The 16,168-nt window shown below is 39.4% G+C and overlaps 1 protein-coding gene across 3 annotated transcripts in view; it reads left to right on the top strand.

Annotated features, from left to right (window-relative positions):
• Positions 1-16,168, top strand: part of LOC138765048 (metabotropic glutamate receptor 4-like) — a 972,526-nt gene that overhangs the window by 467,439 nt on the left and 488,919 nt on the right. For all 3 annotated transcript variants that reach the window (XM_069941699.1, XM_069941700.1, XM_069941701.1), the window contains exon 5: positions 6,674-6,828. In XM_069941699.1, the coding sequence (XP_069797800.1) occupies positions 6,674-6,828 (155 nt within the window). The remainder of the gene's footprint in view (positions 1-6,673; positions 6,829-16,168) is intronic.

The following is a 16,168-nucleotide window of genomic DNA, read 5'->3' as shown; positions in this document are numbered from 1 at the left end:
TAAGCAGATTTTGGAACGGTGCAAAAATAACAGGGTTGTCGTTATGGGAGATTACAGCTTCCCAAATATTGACCGCTACCTCCTTTCTGCATGAGGGATGGATGGGGCAGAATTCATCGGGAGTGTCCTGAGACGATTCGCTGCGTGTACATCACTCGGCCAACAGGTGGCCTAGAGACACGGCACCTGAACTAATGATATCCGACCAACAGGCAGGCCCAAAAGGCCCGTGGTATAAAGTCCCGACCGTGAGCTCTCTCTCTCTCTCTCTCTCTCTCTCTCTCTCTCTCTCTCTCTCTCTCTCCCCCAGGACCACTGTAAGCATAGCTAGCAGCCAACTAGATATTTATGTGAGTGGAATAAAGTTGTGTTTCCCCAATCAGTATTGTGCCTGTATTTTCCTTTGGCACAGCCTGCCACATGTCCAAGAAGGATTCCTGATACATTTTGTCAACCAGACGAAAGGCCATACTGATATAGCACTGGGTCATGATCTTGGTCAGGTGACAGACCTCTCAGTGACCACAACTCTCTCACCTTTAGCACAGTTATGGACAAGGATAGTAGTAGACAAAATGTTAAAGTATTTAATTGGGGAAGGCCTAATTATGATGAGATTAGGCGGGAACTGGGGAGGGTAAATTAGGAACAGATGTTCTTGGGGGGAAAAAGGCCCAGCAGTAATGTGAAGGATGTTGAGGAAACGCATAGGCTTCAAGATAGGTTTGCTCCACTGAGACATGGAAAAGAGGTTAGACAACTATTTCAGAGGAAATAGCAAGCATTGAGGAAGCAAAAAAAACCAGGAAGTGCTCATGAATATTATATGCCAGCCAGAAAGGAACATTAAAAAATGACTTAGGAGAACTTGAAGGAGGCACGAGAAAGCCTCGGCAAGTAGGATTAAGGAAAACCCGAAGGCATTTTATGCGTAGGTGGAGGATGACAAGAGTGAAGGTAGGGTTGCTTAAGTATAAAGGAGGCATCATGTGCTTGGAGGCAGGGGAGATTCCAAATGAATAATTGGCCTCAGTTTTCACTAGAAAGAAGGAGCTTGGTCAATTTGAGGACAATATAGAACAAGCTTATCTACAGGGGCATGTAAACGTTATGAAAGAAAAATGATGGACCTTCTTAAAAATATTAGGATTGATAAGCCACAAGAGCAGATGAGCTATATCCCTTGTTAACACAATAAGCAAGGGAAGAGTTTGCAGGGGTGTTGGCAAAGATCTTTTTGTCCTTTCTGGCCATAAAGGATTCGATAGTGGCAAATGTGGCCCCCTTATTTAAAAAAAAATAATAGGGAGAATCCTGGGAATTATAGATGTGTGAGTTTTAATCAGTGGTGGGAAAACTATTGGAAAGGATTTTTAGGGGATAGGATTTATGATCATTCAGAGAAGCATAGTCTTCTCATTGACAGACAGCATAGTTTTGTGAGGGGAAGATCGTGCCTCATGAGCCTAATTGAGATTTTTGAGGAAGTAACAAAAGAAATAGATGAAGGCAGGGTAGAGTATGTGGCGTTTATGGATTTTAACTAAGCATTTGGCAAGGTCCCCCATGCTAGACTAATTTAGATACTTGTGAGTCATGGGATCCATGGAACCTTGGCGGTGTGGATTCTGAATTGGCTTGCTTGCAAAAAGAAGAGGGTAATAGTTGATGGAACATATTCTGCCTAGATATCAGTGACTAGTGGAGATGGCACGGATGTGTTCTGGAACACATCAAATGTGAGGTTATTCATTTTGGGGGAAGTAATAGGAAAGCTGAGTATTATTTAAATGGAGACAAGCTAGGGAGTGGGGAAGTGCAAATGGATCTGGGTGTACTTGTTCACCGGTCACTGAAGGCTAGCATGCAGGTTCAGAAAGCTGTGAAGAAGGCAAATGGAATGTTGGCTTTCATAAAGAGGGGATTGGAGTATAGGAACAGAGACACCCTTCTGCAGTTATAGAGGGCCCTGGTGAGACCCCACCTGGAGTATTGCATCCAGTTCTGGTCTCCAAACTTGAGGAAGGACATACTAGCTATAGAAAGTGTGCAGCGCAGATTTACAAGGTTAGTTCCAGGGATGGCAGGGTTGTCATATGCAGCAAGGCTAGAAAAACTGGACTTGTATCCATTGGAGTTTAGAAGGATGAGGGGGGACATGATTGAGGTATACAAAATCATCAGGGGGATAGACAAGGTGAAGTCTGATTACTTGTTCCCAATGATGGGGGAGACGAGGACTAGAGGGCATAGTTTAAGAATACAGGGTAGGCCCTTTAGGACGGAGATGAGAAAGCATTTTTTTACCCAGAGAAGTGTGAATCTGTGGAATGCTCTGCCACAGAGGGTGGTAGAGGCGGATTCGCTGACTATGTTCAAAAGAGAGTTAGATAAGACTCTTGTGGGTAACGGAGTTAAGGGTTATGGGGATAAGGCTGGAAAGGGGTACTGATGGTAATGATCAGCCATGATCTAAAATGGCGGTGCTGGCCCCACGGGCCAAATGGCCTACTCCAGCTCCTATTGTCTATTGTCTATTGTCTATTGTTGAAGAAAGGCTCAGGCCCAGAACATCAGTTATATATCTTTACCTCCTATAGATGTTACAAAATCTGCTGAGTTCCTCCAGGATTTCTGTGTTTTTACTGCAATCACAGCATCTTCAGATTGGTATGTTGAACCCCCTGCTCTTTGTGTTTTTTTTTTAATAAATGGCCTGGACAAAGAAGTAGAGGGATGGTCCATAAGTCTGTAGACGACACAAAAGGTTGGAGGTGCTGTGGATAGTGTAGAGCCTTTTAAATTTTATTTTTTAAATTTAGACATACAGCACAGTAACAGACCATTTTGGCCCACAAGTCCATGCCGGGGGTGAAGGTTAATAGGGTGGCATGGACTCATGGGCTGAAATGACCTGTTACCGTGCTGTATGTCCAAATTAAAATTTTAAAATTAAAAGGTTGACCACCCCTGGTGTAGAGGGTTGTCATAGGTTAAAACAGGATATAGAAAGGATGCAGAGTTGGCGGAAAGTAGCAGATGGAGTTCAATGTAGTTAAGAGTAAAGTGATCCATTTTGAAAGGACAAATGAAGGCAGAGTACATGTTTAATAGTTGGTTACTTATGAGGATGGATGAACAGAGGGACCTTGGGATCCAAAATCCATAAATCTCTCAAGGTTGCCATGTAGGCTGATAAGATAGTTAAGAAGGCCTATGGGATGTTGGACTTCATTAATAGGGGGATTGAGTTTCAGAGTCAAGTGATCCTGTTGTAGCTCTATAACATTTTGGTTAGTCCTCTCTTGGAATATTGTGTTCAGGTCTGGTGCCTCATTACAGGAAAGGTGTGGAAGCTATGGAGAGATTGCTGAGAAGAATTACCAGGGATGATGCTTGAATTGGAGAACATATCTTATTAGGCAAGGTTAGCAGAGCTAGGACTTTTCTCTTTGGAGTGAAGAAGGATGACGAGGGACTTAAAAGAGGTCTACAAGATTATGAGAAGCAGAGATAGGGTCAACAGCCAACACCTTTTTCTTCCCCCAAGGTGAGAGTAGCAAACACCAGAGGAAAGTTTAAAGAAGATGTCAGAGGTAGGTTTTTTTTTACACACAGAGTAGAGGGTGCATGGAATGCAAAGCCAGGGTTGGTGGGAAGGCTGGTACAAGAGGAGCATTTAAGAGCCTCTCAGACAGGCTCTGGAATGCAGGAGAAAAATACAGGGTTATAGGTGTGAGGTAGGGAAGGTTTAGTTTGTGGAGTAGGTTTTATATAGATCAGTACAACATCATGGGCTGAAGGGCCTGAACTGTTCTGATTTCTGTATTCTAACTCATTCATATCAACCAACTAGCAAATATGGCTTAGTCATATTTATCTAGATTCAGGCACATCCCTCTTTTAAATTTTCTAATTGCCTCTGGCATATTTTTCCATGTACCCAACATCCTCTGTGTGAAAAAAAAAGTTATCTTTCAGGTCCTCTTTAAACCTTTATCCTCTCACCTTAAATTGACACCCTTTAGTTTTGGACTCACCTTGCCTGGAAAAATAAAAGGCTGTGACCATTCATCTTATTCATGCCCATCATGGTTTTAGATACCCCTGCATTGTCCCCACTCAGCCTTCTGTGCTCCAGGGGGAAAAAAAAGTCCCAGCCTATCCAATCTTTTCTCTTATAACTCAAGCGCTTCTGCACTGGTGCCATCGTGGCAATTTTTTTTTCATCTTTTCAAGGTTAAAGACACTCTTCCTATAGCTGGGCAACCAGAACAGCATACAATATTCCAAATGCAATTTGAACAACAATTTGTACAAGTATAACATGATATCCAAAGTCTTATACCCAATGTCCTGATGGATTAATCCAAACGTGCCAAATACCTCCTTCACCCTGTTTACCAATGTTGCTACTTTCAGGAAAATATGTACCTATACTGTACCTCTGGATTCCTCTTTTTTTTTCAATTCTCTCTAGGGCCCTGTCATTTACTGTGTAAATCCTGCTTTGCTTTAATTTACTAAAGTGCAACACCTTACACTTGCCAGAGATATGGGTGGCACATTGGTATAGCAGTTAGCCCAATGCCTTTACAGCACCAGCGATTGGGACAGGGGTTCGAATCCTACACTGTCTGTAAGGACTTTGTACATTCTCCCCATATCTACATGGGTTTTCACCGGGGGCTCCGATTTCCTCCCACCATTTCAAACGTACTGGGGATGTAGTGTTATAGGTCCAGAAGACCCCAAAACCCAACAGTAATAGAAATTCACCAAGACAAATGGTTACTAAACAAAAGTTGCTTTTAATTTTCTTTAAACATAAAAACAAAATCAAACTTTAACTTATTACTATCAACTTTACCTAACATAACCCCCCTCTAATTCTAAGTGCATATATGTGTAATGTGTGTATCAGTTCAGTAAAGTTCTTTGATTCACAATCCAAAATCACTTCTCACTCCTCCAAGTTCACTAGTATCAAGCATACTGTGCATAGAATTTAACATTTATGAATTTCACCAGGCTTTGGTGCTTGAAAGGTAAATGGTTACCGCTCAGGAAGGTTCTTGTCAGTTTTCAGAGAGAGATTTGTTGCTTGTTGGACACCCAGAACTGATCCCTTTCGATCAGCCACTTCAGGGTCTTGCCGAAGAAACTTGCCCCATCAGGGTTTTCCAGATGATAACCTCTTTCTTTCAGATCACCACAGAGTTCCTTTTTGTTTCCCTTATTTCAAGTGAAATATTATACAGCCAGCCATCTCTTCTTGTATGAACCACAAAGGCTTTGACCAGGCTGAACTAAGAACTCACAACCTGTCTTCAAAATGGGGTTTTTCCACAAGTTTGCCAGCCTGTCCTGTTCCAGTCCCAGCTGCTGCTGAACTGTAGAACTGTAGGTGAATGTGCTCTCTCTCTCTCTCTCTCTCTCTCTCTCTCTCTCTCTCTCTCTCTCTCCCTCTCCCCCCTCTCTCTCTCCCTCTCCCTCTCTCTCTCTCTCTCTCTCTCTCTCTCTCTTTCTCTCTCTCTCTCTCTCTCTCTGAGAAAACCACATGACCCTCTTAGAAATCCAAACTGCCCTCAGACTGCAGGACCGTACCCAATCTTCGAGTCAGTTAATCTGTGCTTTCCAAAACAATAATCCATTACTCCACAGCTTGTCTAATTAACACTTACTTGTGAAGTCTTCATAGGCATCCTTCAAAGTTTTTGCAAAGGCGTTCGGAGCCTGGACTGTCTGGCTTGAGCAGAGCTCCAGCATTTCAAATGAGATCTGTCTTGAAGTGTTTGTATCTGTATGTGACCTAACTAAAAACCCCACACAATTTATGTCCTTTAAAGCATATCTATGTACAATATAAAATATAATTAGGTGCAAATTGGGCAACACAGACATGTGGGTCAAAATGGCCTATTACGTGCTGTATGTCTAAATTTAAATTTTAAATTTAAATTAAATTTTATTTGCCTTTCCAACTGATCAAGGTCCTGTTATAAACCTAGCTATCCTTCCTCACTGTCCACTGTACTCACAATTTTGTCATCTACAAATTATTTATATAGATAAACAACAGTGACCCACATGGATTCCAGCACCACACCACTGGTGACAGACCTCCAATCTGAAAAACAACCCTCCACTTCCACAAAGCCAATTTTTTATCCAATTGCCTTGGATATTTCCTTCCCCCTTCCCTCCTAAATTTGTGCCCTGTCAATTCTGATGATATCAATGAAAATTTGGATTCTGTACCTGGTCATGTTTTATGCAGGATCTGAGTGGCACTTCCACAATGTATTGCTAGGTCTGTGTCCTGCTAATGAACTACCATGGCAGGGAAAGTTGACAAATCTTTCTCCTGCAAGTTTGGCTACAATTTTAGAATATCTGCATTTTGCAATGTGAGCATTCAAGTCCAAAACTTTAAACAGGCTGTAAACAAACTCTGAATCTGGGGCTGCTGACCACAAATGGCCCAACGTCAACAAAGCAGACCGTGCCACTTCTAAACGAAAGGGATTATTCACAATTTCCTTGTCAAACAATACAATATGGTTCCTTAACAGTGCAGTAATGAGAGTTCAGTAATCAATTTTGTACTGTATTCACCATGGATTTTGTTTCCAGTACAAAGGCATTAATGCCATTTCATTCTCCTCTGCAGGCGCGTGCTGGAAGCAACTAAAAGGGCTAATCAGACCGGCCACTTCCTGTGGGTTGGATCTGACAGTTGGGGCTCCAAAGTGACCCCAGTGCTGCAGCAAGAAGAGGTAGCAGCAGGAGCTGTCACCATCCTTCCCAAGAGAGTGTCAGTCCAAGGTGGGAGAGTCTGGCCTTGTAACTTTGATATACCAATTCCTTTTTTTTTCATTATTATTGTTGGAAATAACTGAAAATTAAAATTAAATTATAATCACTTTCTTTTTACATTTTCAATTTGTTTATTCTTTGTTATTTCTCTTCTCCAGCTATTATTCTTATTTATAGTATATTTCTAGATTGTGATTCTGTAATCAATCTAATTTTACTTTGGATGGTTAATTTAAGCAAATTTTAAAAATCAACAACGTGGCTTGGAAAGTGCATGGAACAGAGGCGCAGTCTATCAGGTCTGATCGTAATTTACAATGTGTTACATTTGTTGTCATATTTTGGCATCCTCAATGATAGTCATTACATGGGATTTGGGAAGTGATAATTTAGATCAAAAAGGTCGCTGTGGTTACAGATGAGTGAATACTTGCTGAAAATGCATGGATGCCGATGTCAGACAGGAATGGGATCAGAATTAGTTGTGATGGTTTCCATTTTATCAGTGATAACCTTTGAAAAGGATGTTTACACATATGGTGTTTTATTAACTATTTCACAAGATATTGTGGCGGGTTTTCTCCTAACATCGCATTTGCATTTCATTTCCAGTGTTGGATTATTCAGATCACACTTTTTAGTTCCTGATCCATTCAGTGGAATAAAATCTTTAGTCAAGCAATTTTGCTCATACAATTTATCATTCAAGTCACCCTCAAGTTTTAGAAGTCAAATTGTATCATTGGTGTTTTACTTGTAAAATAAAAGCCACCAAAAAATAAACATCTAGTTTAGTGTGGAGCCCAGGTCGTGATGACTCCTCTACTCAGTGGAGAGCAGGTACTTTTGGTCCAGGAATCAGACACTTGTCCCTGCTAATATTTAACTGGGAAACATAACTATAATGATCATTAAACAGGTATGATATTGCATTGAAATTTTTGAAGAATTGTTCAAATGGTGGCACAGTGGTCAACACTGCTGCCTCATGCACTAGGGATGCAGAATCAATACTGGCACTGGGGGCATTCTTACTGGAGTTCGCATGTGAATTTTCCCTGTGCCCTCCAGTTTCCTTCTACATCATATTTTCTCCAGGAGAAGTCCAAAACTCTAGATGCCAAAAATCCTGACCACCCAGGAAAATACTTTTTGAAATCTCGCAAACTTTTTAAATATAACGGGGTTTTGTATGCATGCAAACACACAGATGGACTATGGCAGTAGTTGTCAACCTTTTTCTTTCCACTCACATATCTCTTTAATTATTCCCTAGGCCAGAGGTGATCTGTGATTAGTAAGGGATTGCTTAAGGTGTAAAGAAAAAGTTTGGAAACCACAGTTTTAATCGTACCTAATTGACTCGTTATGCCCATGGTTTCATAACTCCAAAGGAAAGGGCCCAAGCAAAACATTTCAGTTATAATTTGATCTAGAGCAGAGATTCTCAACCTTCCCTTCCCACTCACATACCGCCTAAATCAATCCTTGACTAATCTCAGAGCACTGACGGCACAGAGGTTACTTAAAGTGGTATGTGAGTGGAAAGGAAAAGGTGGAAAACGACTGGACAACAGCAACAAGTGACCATGACTTTATTTATCTTTAAAACTGCTCATTTTGATAAGTGAAGCATGCTGTGTTTGCTAATGAATAAACTATCAAATTTTACCTGTTCATCTCTTCTTTATTCTTCCTTAAATTTAAGTTTTAAAGGTACTGCCTGACTATCCGAAAAAAATCGAAAATCTGGACTGGCCCAGACCCCAAGCAGTCCAGATTTTCAGACTTCTGCTGATTGTCCTGTCTGCATATTGTCTCTCTACTAGTAGCAACTTGGGGTAAAGCAAGAACTTGGTGGAGAGAGAATTAAACCTAGTTGCCTCCCTCAGGAATCTCCAGCATGAAATGTGTATTTAAACTGATGCATTAAATTTTCATACTTGTATTAAGACACATTTGTCTTCTAGTGTGTAGTTGCAGAAGAAAGAAATTAAATAACAAATATTTCATTCAATGATGTGATAATACTTTCCCCAAGGAACAATTTAATTTTTTCAATATATAATCTATGCTCTTTGCCTTTCAGATTCATTTCAATTGCTAACTGCTAGAATACTTAGTTTGAACTCAATTCTAAAATGAGATAGTAAAATTAAAATCTCTGTTGATTTCGTGATGTTTTTGATTGTTATGTTATCTTTGAATTATGTGCTCTTTCATGAATACTGTTTACCATCTTTAAATTGTGTTTATCCAGTGGTGCAAATGTGGATCTAGTTATCACAAAGAGTTATAAGTAAGCAAGTAGTACTCATATATTTATTAGGAAATCATTTACGTATAGGAGGATTTAGGCGCAATCACACTCGGCCTTTCATTTTCATCTTCTTTTTCCAAAGAAAAAAATGCATTTATTCCAGAGGCAGTTCAGAGGAGTTGTACTTGGTTAATACCTAGGATAAGAATGTTGACCCATGAGAAAAAATTCAGCAGGTTAGGCCTATACTGCCAGTGAAAACAACCTTACCATTTCTTTTTCTTTCTTTGGCTTGGCTTTGCGAACGAAGATTTATGGAGGGGGTAAATATCCACGTCAGCTGCAGGCACGTATTCCTTCTAAAGTACTTAGTCCCAGACAACATAATCTCTCCTCATAGGCCAACTCCCTGATTTGTGGATTCAACCTTGAGAACCTCCTTTGCATCACCTCAAAAGCTGTAAACATTTTCACAAGGAAGGAAACCAGAACTGCAAGCAGTACTCCAGGTGTGGCCTCACCAGTGTCTTGGTGATTATGAACTTCCCTGTTATTAAATTCAATCCCTCTCATAATGAGGGCCACCATCTCATTTGCTGTCTTGAATACCTGCTGCATTGCAAGCTAACATTGATTTTTGGAGAATGGATAAATTGCAGTGAGTGGATCCAGGTCCAAGAATAGAGCAGCCATAATGAAGATGCGTAAGGGAATAGCTCAAGGGACTACATGGTCTACATCTGCTCCTATTTCTTATGTTTCTTTTTTTTAATTTTCATACATTCTCTGGTGAAGGGATATGTAGATAACATGAGATAATGCAAAGTAAATGAAATCTTGTATAGTGCACTGCCATTGTCATTAGATCCAGTGATTCATGTGATTGAAAAGTATTCATAACTTCATATAAATGTATATGTTTCTCTCAGTCTAAAGCTTCATACAATAAATTGTTACTGGGTAGAGTCTTTGTTTACATTGTTATAAACTGATAAATTGTGATGTTTTATATTTAATTTCCCATATTTTTTTCCTGTTTATGGGATTTTAAAAAGTGAGGATTTATTATCGTTGAGTGAGGTTAGTCAAGGAAAGGGTGTATGCAGAATTAGAATAGGAGATTGCTAATTGGGTTAGTTTACTGGTGTTCTATACTGTATATATCCAATATTCACCAATGGCTAAAGGAAACCTATTCTATATTGGCATCGACTTACTTCTTGCAGTCCTTTATCAACAAAAGAGCCTGGTGAATATCCAGATGTGCATATTGAAAGCTGCAGAAGAGGAATAAAGTGAATATGCTCACTTCCATCCTCCTTCTCTCACAGTAAACTGCCAAGTTAATTCTGACATTTTGGCATATACTCACAATTTACTTCTCAGTGCTTAGCACAATGCCTCTTTCTGCTGAAAATACAAATAATGTTTTGAGTTTGTTCAGCCTTATGATGACTCAAGGCATTTACATAGCTGGTACATTAATTAGAGGCCTGAGTATTGAATGGAACGTGTGACAAATGATAGGGGTAGGAGTTATGCAGTGAAGGTTAAAATCAAAGGAAATTTCATTAAAAATGTTCTTAAATGATGAGTTTCAGAAACCTTAACCAATGTGATGGAAATGCATATGCTAATCTAGTAGCCTTATTTGTATAAGGCACAAAGCTAAAGCTTGCAAGCTAATACTTTGTTCCTTTCAACCTCAACCTTCTTATCACTACTTTTTGTGCGTTAGAAATCCCTTCCAAAATACTTTTATGTTATTTCTTTCAGAACTGTCTCTGGGCTGACTGGATTTATCATTTTCCTTTTATATATGTACTATTCAAGGAAATCCAGAAACTGTTCACTTTCCTCAGTATTCTGACAGGAACCTTGAGGAAACCGAGGGAAAACGTATTTCCAAAATCTTAACTTGTGTAAAATATCATAAAATGGTCAAAAATTGTTGGGCAGTAATCAATCAGGTGTCCTTTGACTGATGTTAAAAGTATTCCTTTGGTAATCTCAGATAATTACAATGCCAAACTGGAATAACTAATTGCTTCACGGTCATGACAAGAGTAACGTTTTAGAAGTTAGACCCTGGTTTATGAATAATTACTTTACAAATTGAAGATGAGGCTTTTATTTGCTCTGGGGTATCAACTGATGTTACTTGCTATGGGAATACAGACTCATATATTCTCTCACACAACTGAATCTTTAATGATTCTATAATCCTAGATAGACAATCAATTTGGTGTTTCATTACTTAGGTGAATGGAACTCCTTTACAGTACAGCATCACTTGGGAAAGAAACTCAGGGTGAATTTTTGACTTGAGAACTGATTTTAATTCCAAAATATTTATTAGAAAGATGCAGCAGGGAAACAGACGATTGTTGGCTACAAACCTAATTACACCCATGTGATCATTTAAGATATTAACTCCATCTATCTTTGGAATGAGGGAAATATCTAGAGTACTTGGAAAATCCCAAGCATTCATGGGGAGAATGTGCAAATTCCTTACAGAAAGCAGTGGATTCAAATCTGGGTCACTGGATGTGCTACCGTACTACAAATATTCAGTTAGGTTTTGATTCTTGGCTAAGAATAATGCAGTAATACTTTTGTTTGGCTTCCTTGTTTCATTCAACTTAGGGCATGAATCCATATCTAATGTTCTGAAGTGATTTTCTTAGGGTAAAATTCTTAAAATGTAAATTGCAATAATTTTGCATAAAGTTCCTCTAAAATGGATGTATTGTTTCATTATTCATCTTAAACTTTTAAGTGATCATCTGATGGGTAGCTTCTTTCACATTGGTCAATGCAACATGTATTAATCTGTGATGAGATTGGAATACTTACATTTTCCTGGAAAAGTTAACAAATGACTCCACATTCACGCAGTGAATAGTAAATTTGTACATGACAATGAAGACCTTGGCAATTCTTATAGGCCATTCCAGGCAGATGAACTCAACAAAACGAGTCCTCAGCTTCAGTGGAACAATTCTCTGCCACAAGGAGGATTGCATTTCTCTTTTATGCTCCTGTGTCCTTTGGAAGAGTTTTCAGCTGATAGAAATTTCCCAAAGGTCTTTTATGGACCTGAAAGTGTGCTCATTAAATAATTTTCTGAAACTATCTCGAGAGGCAGAATGACCTCTCGATCTTGCCCATTGTTGGATAATGAATACAACAAAAAAATTGGAATAGAATTCATTTATAATTTTGATTTCAGTCCTGGCCTCCACTGATTAATTCAGAGAACTCACAAAACTTTTCCTCAGCATCAAATGGTTTTATTCTTGGACATTTTCTAAATTGGTATAATTTAGGTATGTAAAACACGATAGGCTGCAGATGCTGTGATTGTAGTTAACACACCAAAATGCTGGAAGAACTCAGTTGGTCTTTTCAGCATCTAGGAGACAAAGTTTTATTGCCGATGTTTCGGGTCTGAGTCCTTCTTCAAGGAAAAAAACCGAAAAGGCAGAAGCAGGGTATATCAGAAAGTCTCAGAATTCAAACAATGGGGGAGGAATCCAGACCAACAAAAGGTGTTAATTGGACGAGATGAGGAATTGATCATGTCTGTGCGAAAGGAGACAGAGAATGGAGAGACGAAGGGGGAAGCAATGGGTTGGGGTGGGGGTGGGGGTTAACAAAAGCCAGAAATGTTTATATTAATGCCATCCGATTGGAGGTGCCCAGTTGGAAGATGAGGTGTTGTTTCTCCAATTTACGGGTGATCTCGGTCTGGCAGTGCATGAGACATGTCAGCAACAGAATAAGATGGAGAATTGAAATGGGTAGCCACTGGGAGAGTCACGCTATTGCAGCAGACAGAACCCAGGTGCTCAACAAATCCTGTGTCCAGTCTCTCTGATGTAGAAGAGACCACAGTGGGAGCACTGGATACAGTAGATGACCCCTGCAGATTCACAAGTGAAATGTTGCTTCACGTGGAAGGACTGTTTGGGGCCCAGAATGGTGCTGAGGGAGGAGGAGCATCTCCTGCGGTTTCAGGGGTAGGTCCTAAAGAGGGTATGTCCCTGATTTGTGATTTAAAAGAAAAGAGGTGACCCCTGTCAAAATTTGATTCTGTATTTGGAGCTGCATTATAGGTTGGCTCAATCTTGAACAGAGAGGAATGGAGTAACTAATATATGCACAGTATTGTTTTACAGCTAATGTGTCAAAAAACTACATTTGTTTATCATTCAAATTTGCTTGTATCTGTGACATTCATTTGTCCAGATTTCCACTTTTTGGAGAAAATTGCAGCATTTGAATTTTTTTTCAACCTAGTTAGCAGATAGAGTGTTTTCTTACTGACTGAGGCAATTGGTGACTAATAAATTGGGAACCAACAGACAAACTACAATCGTTTATTACTCTCAGATACCTTAGATTGATTTGTGACCTGCACAGAATCTGCTGCCACTTTGTCAACAATTGCTGACCTTGATCCATATTGAAGGTGAGCTAATATTCATTCGAAAATGCCATTTGGAATATGATTTTCCCACAACACACAGGAACCTATGGTATTGCACTCCTATGTTAGGCAATGTTAATTAGTACCAGATTCTTTTTCCCCTTCAGTGTGCTTGTTAATGTTTGCAGGAGTACGTTTTGCCAATACATTTATAACATGGAAAAGACTTTGTTACAGCGAGTTTAAATTGACCTGGGTGGATGTTCCGAATAGCTAAAGACCTGAGTCAAAATACACTGTTCCAGATTTCCAATCTCCACATTAATATTATGACCAATGGATGGATCATCCATCTAATTTTTCTAATCACAGTTAACTACACAGCAATACGGCAATTGCATACCATTTATTCTCAACTCTTTTCCCATATTTTATTGTTACACCATCTTAAGATAGTTATTAATTTCCCTTGAAGCCTGACATGCTGTTGGGGCAGATAGTCCATTGGCTTCCCACTATTGCTATCAAGTTATGCAGCCTTGAGCCATACACCATGTGAATTGCAATTTAAAGTTCAAAGCAACTTTTCTTGTACAAAATTGAATTGCTAACAATGCCAAGTTAACGTGTGATAAAATCAATTAACTTTCTATTCCTTTCACAGAATGACTTGTAGTTGAGGGTGAACTGTATTGATATCATCCTTTTTGTCCCTAACTGCAGCTGATCAATGAACCAGGCATTAAAAATTAACAATTACGCAAGCTTTTTTGATTGAAGAATAAAATTTAAGTTTAAATCAGAACCTTCCCAACAAAGGCCTGGAATTAAGGAGGGGGGGGGAGAAAAGAGAGAGAGGGCGCGATCATCACGTGGAGGGACATTTGGACATAAAGAGTTAAAAGTTGTGGCTGTAGATTGAATTTCTTCCATATACTTTTGTATCATTTGGATGGTTAAGACTGAAAGTTTGTTTTTTTGATCTCTGTAATATGTATTTTTCCATTTTTGATTCTGGTAGCAGAATATTTGAAGGAAAGGGCTGTGAGACTATTGACAATGTTAGATGCCTTTTGTGAATGATACTTTTGGCCTTGTGCAACACTGAGTTCTTGTAGCCAGAGGTTTCTCAGAAATTCATGAATTCATTCATTGCTCCATTACATACAGCTCACTTAAAGTATTTATTCAAGCCTCCAACAAATTTCTAATCCTTTTGATGTAATTTGGGTTGGTGCAATGTGTATTTAAATGTGTTTCCAGATTGGAAGGTGAGACTCGAGGCAATAGTGAGACTGAGCTTGAAAGTGATGTTAAAATGAGTAAATTCAGTAGAGGATAGGTAGAGGCAGTCATGAAGATCTGATAGAGGTACTTTGTTTTAATGCAATATGTTAGTCCCTGCTCCGGACTTGTAAATAGATTTTCAGGACTGGCATAAGTAAGGTCAAACACCTTTACTTTTTTTGCAAAACCTGAGCACCCTGTTGGAGCAAGAGGCACAGCAAAGTATCTAGTCCTGCTCCAAGAGAGTCTCTCCCTCGCCTCCCAAATGCAGCAATATTTGTACAGAGCATGTGACAGTTTGTTTTCTCAATTCTCACAGTTACGTTGTTGTCACACATCTCTGATATACAAAATATTGGATTGTAGTTCACCCAATGCAAAATCCTTTTAGTAACCTTCACCTGTGATCCTCACAGGCATCTGCCGATCACCTTACATCCTGATTTTCTATATTTTAAAAGTTCTTAGTGATGTTATATGATGTTAACCCCTTAAGGGTTACTACACGTCATCATTCCCTCCTCTTATTATTCTCTAATGGCTCACAACCAAACACCAGTGAGCTGGTGAAAACCAAGTTTTCAGAATCAGCTTAGAAGCATTTGATGCGAGAACAATTAAAAAAAACTTGACTGGTAAAGCAGATGAACTCAGGGCATCAATTATTACATGAGACTGTGATAGTATAACCTTAAGGGAAGGATGGCAGAGGGAGGGGCAGGGCTGGCAGTTCACTGTTGCAGGGTACAGATGCTTTAGGTGTGATAGAGCTGCAGATAAGAGAGGAGGGAGTTGCATTTTTTTATTAAGGAGCACATCGTGGCAGTACTTAATGGGATTTTTCTTGGGGGATCTTCCAGCGAGGCTTTCAGGCATCTGGGGAAAAGCAATGAATCAAACGAGAATATACAAAAATCACACAAACAGCATCCCAGGTCAGGATTCATTCTGGTGCCTGCACTATTAGACAGCAGCTCTAATGCCTGTAGCACTCTGCCACCCAACCACTATGATATGGCAGTGCATCTGAAGTTCGATAAGAAATCCACATAAAAGGCATGTTGAATAGATAGAAGACGTGGGATTAAAGGGGAGGACGCAAAATGGCTCAGTGGAAGCAAAGGATGCCAGCGGATCAAAGTTGTTTGCAAAGTGTCATCTACACTTTTCAATTTGCTTATGGACTCCAATGTCTGGAGAGCATTGAAATGTTTCATAATAGAAAACATGGTAATTTTTTTTGACAGTGAAAAAAATAGTTGCATACCAAGATTATACAATACGATGGTGAAATAGGTAGAAACGTGAAATGTAGAGCTCAATTCATAGAAATGAATTTGGAAAATTCATGCAAAATTTGGAAAAAT

The sequence above is a fragment of the Narcine bancroftii genome, chromosome 5 (assembly GCF_036971445.1).
Source record: "Narcine bancroftii isolate sNarBan1 chromosome 5, sNarBan1.hap1, whole genome shotgun sequence".
NCBI classification, from domain to species: Eukaryota; Metazoa; Chordata; class Chondrichthyes; order Torpediniformes; family Narcinidae; genus Narcine; species Narcine bancroftii.
This window is presented reverse-complemented; position numbering and strand designations above follow the sequence as displayed.